The sequence below is a fragment of the Marmota flaviventris genome, chromosome 7 (genome assembly GCF_047511675.1).
Source record: "Marmota flaviventris isolate mMarFla1 chromosome 7, mMarFla1.hap1, whole genome shotgun sequence".
Lineage (NCBI taxonomy): Eukaryota > Metazoa > Chordata > Mammalia > Rodentia > Sciuridae > Marmota > Marmota flaviventris.
In genome coordinates, this window is record NC_092504.1 from 96,462,058 (window position 1) to 96,475,600 (window position 13,543).

Sequence of the window (13,543 nt, forward strand, 5' to 3'; positions counted from 1 at the left end):
GAGCTGATAGACATTTAAAAGCAAAAACATAAAAAACAAAAGGAGACTCAAGAATAACCACTAATATTTTGCCTTGTACAAGTGGAAGACACTGATCCAAGAAAGTGAGGGAAGGAGCGTATTTGAGTGTATACCAGTCAAGAGTTCTAGTTGCAGCATGTTGAAATTAAGGTGCTGATACAGATAGTCAAGTGATTCTACAAAAGAGGCAAGTAGATATATTTTCAAGTGTCATTGTTAGATACATAATGCCCTATTAGTAACTGTTGTATTCTGCTACCTTTCCATGTGTAACCGATGTGATTCTGCAATTTGAGGTAAAATTGGGAGTTCATAACCAACTTGAATCTAATGTATGAAATATGATATGTCAAGAGCTTTGTAATGTTTGAACAACCAATAAAAAAAAAGTGTCATTGTTAGGCTTCTATTTGTTTCAAAATTATTTTCTGCATTTTCATGTGGCAAATCCTGTTCATGTTCCACATACTTAAAGTTGTAGAAGGGATCTTTGACTATAGTTTTCTTAAATTAAGTTCCTTCCAGAAAGTTGTCCCTGGACTATATTTACCACAAATGAATTCCCTAATTATCTATCTGAACCTCTTTCACCTTCTCCAGGTCATGAGACACAAAATGTCTTAGTAGGATTGCAACACATAGCAGCCCCATCCAAGAAGCCTTCCAAAGTGTTTGTCATTCTCTGTATTATCGCCAAGGTATCTGAAGTTGTACTAGATGCTCTAAAACAAGATTCAGTAAACTATAGCCCATACACCAAATCTAGCCCCGGCCGTGTGTTGCTAAATAAAGTCTTATTGGAGCATAGCATAGCCATAGCCATTCATTCAATATCATGTGTGGCTGCATTCATGTTAAAAAGGCAGAGCTGAGTAGTTATAAGCGAACTTATGGTCCATGAAACCTAAAATATTTGACACTTAAAAAAAAAATGTTGGTTGACCCCTGCTCTAAGGCTTCCTCTAATCATGAAGCTTCATGATTTTGTGATTTAAGAAAAATGGAATACAAATGAGAAAGATCTATGTCTATTTACCAGCTGAGATAATTGTAAAGCAGTAATGATATTGAGCATTCAATTTTTAGTGATTTTTTTTTCTTTCCTTTAAAGCTGAGAATCAGAGTTCAATCAAAACATCAGAAATACCAGGTAAGTAAACACTCTTTTCTCTGAGTACATTGATATGCAAAATTTCCAAGAAAGAGACAAAGTAGATTAATCAGTTTGAGGGCACAGTGAAATGGTTGAGGGAGAAAACATTACACACAACAAAAATGTTTAGGAGAACTTGGGTTTAAAAGAACAGAACATGCAGACCAGATGAGCATACAGGACATGCCTGAGTGCTCCTTTGCTGAGGTGGAGCCAGCCCCAACGAAAGAACAGTCTGTGGAATTGCCCTCTGTTGGGTCTCACTGTTCTTGGTTTGTTTCTGTGGCGAGTGCTCTTTCTCCCAGAATCAGAGCATCATCTCCATACTTGTAGACAAAAGTCTTACTCCGGCATCCAAAACTGATTGGTGTAAATCACAGTTAGCAATCTAAAATGTTTGCGCTCCAAGAATGGCTCACGTCTTACCATCTCTTAGTTTTACCCTGAATACATTTTGCATGATTGAGTAACAGAAATTGAAAATGATATAGGGCAGATCACAATAGTAAGGGTGAGTCTTCCTGTTTTGAAATTTTAATTTTGGAGGGATTTTCCAACACCCTACCTGGTACTTAAACAAATGATAAATCAAAGGTCCTCAATCCTGGTCACCTTTGCTCTATGTAAAATAAGCCTAAAGGATTATGTGATTTTTTTAAAAATCAGGAAAAAATTATAAGCAATTCTAATACTGTTTCCACAGAAAATGTCTTAAATTAGCTTTCCTTCCACCTCCCTTTTTCAAAAAAATTGAAACAAATTATTATGATTTTAACTTTTAATTTTTATCTACTTCTAGATAATATAACTCATAAATAAATAAGTCATTTGGATTATCAGCTCTCTTTTTTCCTCTCATTGCCATATTTTTATCTTATCCATTGTCAGGGCACTAAGGGAAACAAGGAAAGACAAAACAGAAAAGCAGAGCTTCCAGCAGACAGGGCTGATACAATTCTGAGAACCTCTCCCCACTGCTCCTGGGTTAACTAAGGAGAGGTCAAAAGATGAAGGGGAATTGGGAGGTTGCCAGATTGTCAGTCTCTTTTAAGTAGGAACTGAAGCATCCTTCATTTTGTTTAAAAGAGTTTTATTTGACAGAATGTTAGCTCTAACTATAATTGGTTTTGAATGGAATAAAAATTTAGTTCATTTGAATTTTTTGAGCTATGTAAACTAGTTCTTCTAAAACATAAGAGACAAACCATCAATTTGAATAAGCAGATGAGAAAGAAAACAGACTGTTACAAGAAAAGTCATGGTCCTTTCTTTATGCTCAAACTTCAGATAACATCTTGTGGCTAAATCTAATCCAGACTCATATTCCCTTAAAGGATGAATTAGTAAGTTTATTAAGAGAGAATATCCTATTCATACACTATACATGGGTTGGAAATTCTATTCATTTTTCAGATTAAACACTTCTTTTGACTTGTGTATTTGTCATAAAACACATTAAGATGCAAAATTTGTGAAATATTCATCCAAAAATTGACAAGTAGATTATTAAAAAATAATGTGTATTTTAAGTACAATTTTTTTCACCTCTCATTCGATTTACTTGTTTGTTTGTTTTTGTGGTGCTGGGGATTGAACCCAGGGCTTTGTGCAAGCACTCTACCAACTGAGCTATATCCCCAGCCCCTCTACTATTTTTTTATACAGATTTAACTTTCACATAGTACAATGTACAAATCTTATGAACTTCTGCAAACGTATACATCTGTGCAAGCAATGTTGAGAACAAGCTACAGGGCATATATAATAACCCAGAGGGCCTCTTCTACCCCCTTTAACTCCATTTTCTTCCCATCACCAGAGGTTACTACTATACTTGGTATTTTTATTTATTAATTTTTTTGATCACTACAATTTTGATCTCTAACCAATAAAAATTGTTTAACTTCCCTATGTCTTTTATTTTTAAAAGAAATTTTAGGTTCATAGCAAAATTGACATAAGGTACAGATCTCCCATATGCCTCCTGTCCCTACTTCTGCACAGCCTTCCCATTTTATCACTATCCTGAACCAGAGTGGTACAATCATTTCAGTTGAATGAATCGCACAGTATTATCACAGTATTAGTTTATATTAGGAATCCCTACTGGTGTGTATTTTATGGGTTTAGACAAATACATAAGGACACATATCCACTGTTAGAGTATCGTACAAAATATTGTCACTGTCCTAAAAGTCCTAGGTACTCTCATCATTCATCTCTCTCCCGTGACCCCTGGAAACTTCTCGTTTTCAGTGCCTCTTGTATAGTTCTTTCCAGAATATCATAAGGTTGAAATTATACGTAGACTTTTCAGATTGACTTCTTTAACTTAGTAATACACATTTACATTTCATTCATATCTTTTAGTGACTTGATAGCTCATTTCTTTTTCATGCTCATGTAATTTGATTTTGCTGCATTCTGAACTCTCCTAATAATTCCATATTTCTTTTATATGTGCTTTCAAGATCCTAATAAATAATCATTCTATATTAACATTGTCTTTAAAGACTAGGAATTTAAGATCATTCACTTTTAATATTTGAAGTATGCATTGTTCTTATCCCAATTTACCCTAAAAGTATTAAGTACAATTTGATAAAAATTATTTTAACTAGAAGTCAATATGGAATTGTAGACCCAAGAATTCCTAGTACTGATTCCCTTCTATAAATATGAGCTAATAGGTAGCTAATAGTTCTCAGATTTGATATTTTCTTTCATTTTAGCATCTAGCTTTAATTTTCTTAAAAATTACCTTTTAATCATTTACTTCATAGGTTATTGTTAAGATTATAAATATTGATGATTATTATATGTAAAGTCTTTTTGAGGGATTAGGAATAAATAAAATGTAATTACAAGCAACTATACATAGATATGATGTTTTAACATTATATAAATACAAACAAAAATATTGTAGTTATGTGGAAATGATCAATCAAGGTCTGCAGACATGTTCTTTTGTTCCATTCAATAGAATAAAGGTGCTCAAGAGGCTGAGGCAGGAGGAGCACAAGTTCAAAGCCAGCCTCAGCAAAAGTGAGGTACTAAGCAACTCACTGAGACTCTGTCTCTAAATTAAAAAAAAAAAAAAAAAAAAAACAGGGCTGGAGATGTGGCTCAGTGGTCGAGTGCTGCTGAGTTCAATCTCCTGTACACCCCCCACTGCCAACAAAAAGTATAAAGGTTGTATGCAGTAGTAGCTATGTTTAATGATGCTTAACCTGAGAGATTTATGCTCATTCTCTAAAGCATATGGGAAAGTCAAACTTCAGCTTCCCAGTGTAACCTATCTGCTAGTGTCTACAATTTAGGATGATACTCTGATAATTACACATAATGATGTATTCAATCAACCACTGTTAACCACTGCATTCAATAAATATTCATTCTGTTTCTATTACATATAATACTAAGAATTATTAAAAATGAAGCTTGTCATTACTACATTACTCAGGGAGACTAAGTAATATTATAGATGACTATAATAACTCTAGTAGTCATGTAGCTGTAAAGTAATGTGTCCTAAGCAAGCTGCAGATTACCTTCTATGAGGTCAGAGGAGAGATTTTTTATTTTCATTTTGCTTATTTTATAGTGTCCTTTGAATGAGGAAAAGCACTTTAAGAAAGACACTGAAAGGATTCATTAAAAAAGTGACTTTTGTTGCCATATTATTCTACCTACTCTAAGTTCAGAGCTAATGAAGAGATGGAAAGACCCACTTAAAAGCAATGTAGGGTTACTTATTACCTAGAGATGGACAGACATTATATCCTCATTTACAATGTTAAGCAATGCTGGGATTCACTTTGTGTTAACCTTATTGTTTTCCCATAGACAAACAAAGCTGACAACTTGTCCTTGAGGTTTAGTATTAAAGTACACACCTATAATCCCAGCTACTGGAGAGGCTGAGGCAGGAGAACTGCATGTTCAAGGCCTGTCTGGCAACTTAGCAAGACCTTGTCTCAAAATGAAAATAAAAGAAACAGGGCTGGGAATGTAGCTGGGTGGAAGAGCAATTGCCTAGCATGTGCAAGTCCCTAGGTTTGATCCCCAATACTACAAAAAAAAATTTAAAAATGTAAATAATAATAATAAATAAATGGTCCTTGAAAATGGACATTTTAATTAATGAGACCTCAACCCTACACAAAAATGCATCAGTATATCTCAGTGTATTGGGAAAAGAATAAAGCATGGGTCCTTTAGTTTTTGGAGAATACAAGTATATTAATTACTTTAATGTTCTCCAGATAAATGGATGTGTGTGTATAAAAGGAGATTTATTATAAGCAATGGCCTCACACAATTTCAGAAGCTGAGAAATCCCAATTATCTGCTGTCGACAAACTGGAGTCCCAGGCAAGCCACTGGTATACCCTTAGCCAAAATCCAAAGGTCTGAGAACCAGGTGTGTGATGGTGTAGTTTCAGTTCTAAAGTTGGTAGGCTCAAGAAACACAGGAGAGCTGAGTGTTTCAGTACAAGTTCTAAGGCAGGGGGAGATCGACATCCCCATCCAAGGCAGCCAGGCAAGAGGAGTCTCTTCTTGGTCTATTCAGGACTTTAGCTGGTTGGGCAAGACAAGGTCCACCACCTTAGGGAGAACAATCTGCTTTCCTCAGTCTCCAAATTCAAAGGTTAACCTCAGCCAAAAACACCTCACAGACACACTCAACATAAGGCCTGGTCCAGTACTGGACACCCTGTGGCCCAGTCATGTGGACCCACAAAAGTAACCACCATAGCATCCCCTAGTTACCAGTACACCTTGTGAAAGATCTTATTATAACTATCTTCTACATTTTCCTTAGCTGTGTTGCAGAACCTCAGCTGCATTTTGGTCATTTTGGTTTTGTAGAAAAGCAAAAGCAAGAACTGATGTGACAAATTCCATCAAACCTGAGCACCAGCCCTTAGAAAGGAGGACACTGTGTCTTATCTGAGGATCTTCATTGTGCTCCGTGCTTTATTTCTGTCTCTAGGAGGTCACACAAAGTGAAGCATGAATCATTATGCAGGGCTTGTCTATCTGAGCTTTCTAACTTTGAATGACAAAATCTTAACATTGTTGTTTAGGTAGGACTCACTCAAGCTAGAAATATATCTATAGAAAAGTAATATCTAGAGGGTTTTTTTTTTTAACTTAGGATTTTATAATGCCGAAAAAAATAAATTGAGAATGAAAGAATTCACTTGTGGAACAAATGACATATCAAGATTTAAGTGGTGAGGTTTGACATAAATTTCGACTCAAGAAATTGTATAGATCCTGGGTCTGGCTAATTGGTTTCTTGTCTAGTTCAGAAATATGGTGAGTCTCTAAGAAGCACTCTGCACTATTCTTATACCACCCTAACCTACACTGAAAGGTCATAAAAACACTTTAGGAACCGAAATATTTTGATAGTATTGCCCAGAGGTGTATTCCTCCAACAAACTCCACAGTGTGCTTTGTTCAATGCATAAGGAACGATTCTCCCTGTCTCCTTGTATCTGTCTGCAAAGTTTGGTTTGAACTGTTGAGGGAAAGCGGTATTCTTATGTCTTGGTGTGAAGAATACATTCTTCATTGGGGCCTACACTGAAAATAGGTTATATTTCATGAAATATGATTATTTTGCATGATTTATAACTATTCAAATTGAAAAGGAAGGACACACCCTCTTTCTTCTTTCATGGAAGAAAAAAAGACAAGACCTTGTAACTTGTTTTCACTGAAGTACAGGAGCTTAGGTAATATTGGCTTGTGGTTGACAGCACAGAGTCTAGAGCCTGTGTTAGAATCCTGGCTCTGCTACGTACTTGCTGTGTGACTTTTGACAAATTACTTAATCTTTCTGGGCTTCAGTTTCCACTTTGTAAAATGCAAATAATAAGTAATAATTGGATTAATATTTGTCAAACAATTAAATTAAGATCTGCTATAGTGTCTGTAAGGGTTTGAAAATAAAATCATGTTTTAATATTTTCATGTCCATATTTATGTTGATGAGGTGAGTAAGAACATTCTAAAACTTTCAGATTATAAGTATAAATTTCATTGATCTCGTGAATAATTATGCCATAAACAATAAAATGAACTAACTTAAAATCTGTTATCTCTCTGAGTCACAGTATTTCCCATCTTTAAAACACAAGATTTAAAAGGTTTGTTTAAGAATACAATGAATTAGAACATATGCAAGTAATTAGCAAAACGGCTCATTCATTATACATTATATATAATTTTCTGGGAATTAATAAGTATTCAAATTGAAAAAGAAAGACACATCCTCTATCCTCAACATAGATTTCCAGCTTCCTAAATCCTAAATCTAAAGTAAATAAATCTCCATTCACAGTGATTACCAGGTTAATGGGTGTCATTTCCTCAGGTTGGACCCATTTATGGCCCAAAGCAAAGTGAAGGAAATTTGAGATAAGACTTTTTGTTGTTGTTGTTGTTTTTTTTCACATTGCCATAGAGTGTAACTAATTCACAAAGGTATAATCTAATGAGAGTAAGAATTAATTTTCACGTATTGAAGGCAGAAAAATTCCTGTTTGGTAATTTGCCTGTTAAGTGGACAAGAAGTACCAATTATGGGTGAACATACATACTAGCTATGACAAAATAAGGAACCCTGACAAGAATCTAAAACCTTAAAGCTAGAATAGAATTCAGGGGTCATTTCGGAACATTCTCCTCCCTAAACAGAATTCCACCAACTGTCCTTCTAGCATTAACTGCCTGTACCGCTTGTGTTCCAGTTACTTTCATAACAGCCCATTTATTTTCCCCATGATAATGAAAGCCCAGAGTAGACACCAAGAACTGTATGAATCCTGGGGATTAATCCTTAGAAGGGGCCTACTTACATCTTTCACTTGTATTTGTTCTGATTTCTTATTTCTATTTTATTCCTCAAGGGCATATATCATTGTTTCAGCTTCCTAAATCCTTTTTGTTAAGAGAGGCTTATATGTGAGGTTTGATAAACAATAACAGAATCCTGTTTTGATCTTCGGCTTACTTTATGCTTGATCTTTATCCCTGTTTCTCATTGATCAATTTGGGGGTATGAGTCTCACCTCCCCTACAGAAATGCAAGCTTCGTACATGAAATAGCTGCCTCTTGCACTCTACTGTATTTCCTTCAATAGCTAGTGTTGGGCCCAAAGTGAGTCTCTATTTTGTATGTGTTAATTTTGAGTGAATATAAAATTAATAAAATAATAATTTTAAATATGCAATAGGGTTAATATTAAGATGGAAAAGTTCATTTCATGCATTCATTTCATCTCTAGCCACCTCTGCTGTCAAAAACTTTTGTTTATCCAACAGCGAACTCCAACAGACCCAACTTCTGGACATAGCTCTAGCATTTGTGAAACATCAGTGAGCAAAAATAAAGATCCTTGACCTTGAGGATCTTATGTTCTAGTAAGGAAGACAAACTACAATCAATAAAAATGATGGCTAAATTATACAGTTGGCTTACAGGTGGCAAGTACTCTAAGAAAAAGAAACTACAAATGTGAAAACAGTGTGGGAGGGGGGCAACCCAGGTGTGGAGAAGCTGGCGTCAGTTTGCAGGACTTAAAAAGTGGTCAATGCAGAACATCTTGTAAGGGTTTGAGTAAACATGAGAAGGAAGTGAGTCACCCAACATGCAGAAGAAGAGCCTCCATGCTGAGTTGGAACCGGAGGAGGCCTGGCATGGATAAGGGACAGCACCCAGTAAGTGGGCAGAGTCAAGGCAAAGGGTCATCAGGAAGATTTCTGCACAAATGCAAGGACTTCAGGCTTTTCTGTGAATGGAATGGGGAATGACTGGGGGTTTGGAGCAAAGGGGTTACATGATCTTACTCCTGTTTGTAAGTAACTGTGAGCACTGAAGTGAGTCTTCCAGCTGAAGCGAGAGATAATGGTAGCGTAGATGGGTGATTTCAGGGTAGGTGGCCTGAAATCTCCAAATTCTAATTATATTTTGTGGATGGAGGCAATAGATATTCCTGGGGGTTGCATGTGAGAGGCTAGAAAGAGGTGAGACTAAATAGGTTGTTGGCCTGAGCAGTAAGAAGGTATCTGTGGTCCCCAATAGAAAGGGACAGCTGTTGGTGAAGAAGGTCAAGTGCAGGCACTGCGTTTAAAATGTCTATTATTAGTTAAGGTGTTCTCTGGATTTATAAGCCTGGAGTTTAGGAAAGATATCTGGGTAGGAAGTATCAACTGGATGGTCATTGGCATTGGTGTTGTACTTATCCCTTGGAATTGAATGAAATCAATTCAATGGAATGAGTGGAGTTATAGATAAGGACAAGAACTAAGATCTGGGGGGCATTTCAAGATTATAATTTAGAGAGAAGAGGAGGAAGCAATCAAGAAGACCAAGAAGAGTCAGCCATAGAAAGAAGTGGAGTGTGCTCTCAGAAACCATGCAAAGAACATGTTTTAAAGAGGAAGGCATGGTTTATTGTGTCAAATGTTGATTTTTTTGTTTGTTTGTTTGTTTGGTGTGGTGCTGGGGATTAAACCTAGGGTCTTGTGCATGCAAGGCAAGTACTTTAACAACTGAGTTATATCCCCAGCCCCTGAAAAGTTCTTTTTAAGAATGGGATATGAATCCATCAAGTTGCTATTACTGACCAGTTCTAATTATTTATAACAAATGTAAAACAATAATTGCTCAATCCAATGGAGTTGAGTCCCTTGAGCACCCACACACAAAATGTCTATACAGCCAAAAGAAGTATGGACAACATGAGAGAAATAAAAATAAAAAACAGATATTTATTTTCTTTCTTGAGTTAGAATATTTTCTTCTCTCCTGCCTTACACCGTTATTTCTCAGTGATGTCTGTATATCTCATATGCCTTCCTCTAATTTTCAAGTGCCAATTATCTTGATTGAGTTACTTAGCCAGGCCTGCATGTTATGTGGGTTTATATGTTAATGTTGTGTTAACATGAAATCGTTCTAGGAATTGCAATTGTGTTTTCTCTTTGTTGCTGTTGTTACCAGGGATGGAGCCCAGGAGTACTTAACCACTGAGCCACATACCCAGCCCCCTTTTCTATTTTTAAGTTTTGAGACAAGGTCTTGCTAAGTTGCTTAGGGCCTCATTAAGTTGCTGAGACTGGCTTTCAACTTGTCATCCTCCTATCTCAGCCTCCTGAGCCACTGGGATTACAGACCTGCATCACCTCCTCCAGCAACAATTTATGTTTTGTAAAACCTCTTGTGCATGTACTGGGCATATGCTGATGAAACAATTAAGATCAATACTGTGCCAGAAAACCCGACCAGAGGACTACCATAGAGTTTTTCTTAGAGGGAATGCCACTAACCTTATAGTGCAGTCCCAGCAACAAATCCAATGGTGAGACTTCAGCCCAGGTTGAAGGAAAACAGGAAATGGAGGCTATGCTTAAAAATCAGCCATGAAGGTTTGGGGGCATTGAAGTGAGCAAGGGGGAAGACTGCACACATTTTAATTCATACTGTGCAAATGGCCAATGATTTTACCAAAGATTTGGAAGGAATGATCTCTGTGTGCTTGTTCACATCCCAGAGAGGTAATGAGCAGTCAGGAGATCCAGGTGTTAGTTATGACTTGATCATTGTTGCTGCAAGATCTTGTCAAAGTGTTTTAAACCCCTCCAAGCCTCAGTCTCATCATATGCAAAATAAAAAGCTTGGACAAGTCAGGGTTGGCAAATGTGTGTCCAGATGCTGCCACTCAACTCCTGGTGAGGGCAGTCTCTGCAATGTCACATTGTTCTCAACTATGGTTTCACAGTATTTCTGCACACAGCTTTCCATACAGTCCCTGCCAATACATTAAGGTTGGCACTCAAAATGAACATGCTGTGCCATTCTGTGCCCAAAATCACATGCCTCAAACAACAGTGTACCATGACTCTGAGAATGATTCTTTGGCTTGATAAGATACTCAGATCAAAATGGTGTTTGCTAATAAATCAACTTCTAGCATCTAGAACAAGATCTAGCACATAGAAGTTTCTCAACCAATGTTAATAAAATAAATAATAGCTAAACTTGAGAGCTTGCTTAAGCATTTTGCATATATTACCTTTTTATTTTTATAATTCTTTTTTAAGGCATATACCTCTTTGTCTTCATTTTATTGATGAGAAAAAAAACCTGTAGATGTTACGAAATATATATATATGTATATATGTATATATAATGTAAACATACATTTATGTATATACATATGTACATATGCAGCTACATATGTAAGTTTAAATGTATGTATCTGAATAAGTGATCTGCATATTTGGGGCTCAAATCTTATTCTCTGAGTGTATGATCATATTCTTGACCAGATCTAACTTCAAATCCTTACAGCAAAGAACTTAAGCCCCAAACTACCAAGTCCTATTAGCCAAAAAAAGAAAAGAAAGAAAGAAGAAAAAGAAAAAAGAAAGGAAGAAAGAATGAATGAAATATTCAAGATTACTTGGCTGCAAACAACAGAAATTTGACTTAAGTTAAATAAAGATTTTTTTTAATTAAAAGGCAACTAGAAGGCTCACAAAAGAAGTATAGAAGCCAGATAATTTCAAGGATTTAGTATTCCCATAGATAGTTCTGTCAGAGTTTTGCCTTGGGAATAACTCAGAATCTCTATACTCAAATTCTTAGGAGAGGAATTTAGTCATATGGCAACCTGAGGTCAGAATAAGAAGGGGCATCTCTTATGATGATATAAAAAGAGGAAAAGGTGCTTCCTCACAGAAAAAGTTAGGTTCTTCAAAGAGGGAAAAAAATAAAAGGTTGTAAAAGGCAACATCCACATCTTCTGATTCCACTTGAAAACTCTTGAGATTCCATTTCTGCCCCCAATAGACAGTGATTTTTTTAAACAGATGCAAATGGAGCCTGCTTTAGTTTGAGTCATCAGAGAAGCAGAGTTCAAGATGCAATTAAATGTACAAGGATTTTATTGGAAAAAATGTGTGTGAGAGAAAATGGGAAGGACACCAAGTGAGGCTGCAGAGCTATCAGACAGGGATGCAAGTCTGACATGGAGAGGAGGGAAGGAGGCTGGGTGGAAGCTTTTGAGGTTGTCATGCTCTAAAGAAGGTTCAGGAAGGTCTCCAGGGAATCCTCCAACCCAAGTCCTATCTTCTAGAAAGTGTTCTTGCCAGGGCCATTCATTGACTGGGAGCTGCTGTGGGGAAGCATGGCCCCAGCACAAACACAGGGAAGGATTTGTAGAGAGCACATGAAGACACTTGGTCACTTACACCTGTAGTTGGAGTTTTGTGAGGCACATTCTCAAGGTAATCACAGGTGTTCCCAGGACATCAATAAAGTTTCCTGTTCTCAATGATTTATCATGTAATTGGTTTATAGCAAGGACCAAACATATATCACTGGGAGACACAGATGGGGTAAATTTGGATACATGCTATTTTAACCTATTTGGCTTTGAGGGATTCTACCTCAGGTGCTTGCTCCAAGTCTGACCTGAACTTTGCAAACTGGATTTAAATTGTGATTCAATATATCCCTAATTCAGTAATCACCACACAGTCACCAAGTCAGATTCTAATTGCAAACCTATGTCATCTAAGAGTTTCTCCAATTCCTAACTAGAGCAAAGAAACTTCTGAAAACATGGAAATGTCTGAAAAGTCTAGCTCACATATTTTTAGACTTAGAATTTTGAGAAAATGAGACAAACTGACTTGGTTCAACTTTCAAGGGGCACAATAATATATTATTATAATATCATAAAGTAGTATATATTAACATATATATAATTATAATTAATATATATACTTTCATATTAGGTAACATGTACATATTAGTATCACTTACTCTTCTAGGCAGTTTAAATTTATTTTTACTCATTTAATCTTTGAAGCAAGAACATGATGTAAAAGTAGGACAATCCTCATTTATTTTTGTGGAAAACCAGATTCCAAAAGGTCAAGTAACTTGTCCAGGTTTCCATAGGAAGTAAGTTCTGCAATCAGATTTGAACCTATGGAATCTGTCTTCTGAATCCTGTTCTTAACTGCTTCTCCTGTATCTTCCCTGACAGTGATATTTGGGTAGGAATGTTTTAACAAAATGCATGGAGGTCATCAGAACACAGCATGAATCCCTCTGAGTCACAGAAAGAATGACTTTAGGCTCAAAATTTGTGAATTTACCAAGAACCACAATGTCAACAATATAATCATGCTGAAGATAGGATTTCTCAAATTGTGGATCACTAATAGAAGTTAGGATCAATACTTTTAAAAACAAAATAAGAATTACAGGTAACAGAGATAAATTGCATGTATGTGTGTGTACATGGGCATGTGAGTATTGGATTCAAAAATGATGTTATT

At 36.2% G+C, this 13,543-nt stretch overlaps 1 protein-coding gene across 3 annotated transcripts in view; it reads left to right on the plus strand.

Moving 5' to 3' along the window:
- Positions 1 to 13,543, plus strand: part of Emcn (endomucin) — a 106,292-nt gene that overhangs the window by 66,054 nt on the left and 26,695 nt on the right. For all 3 annotated transcript variants that reach the window (XM_071614508.1, XM_071614507.1, XM_071614509.1), the window contains one exon: positions 1,133 to 1,171. In XM_071614508.1, coding sequence (XP_071470609.1) covers positions 1,133 to 1,171 — 39 coding nt within the window. The remainder of the gene's footprint in view (positions 1 to 1,132; positions 1,172 to 13,543) is intronic.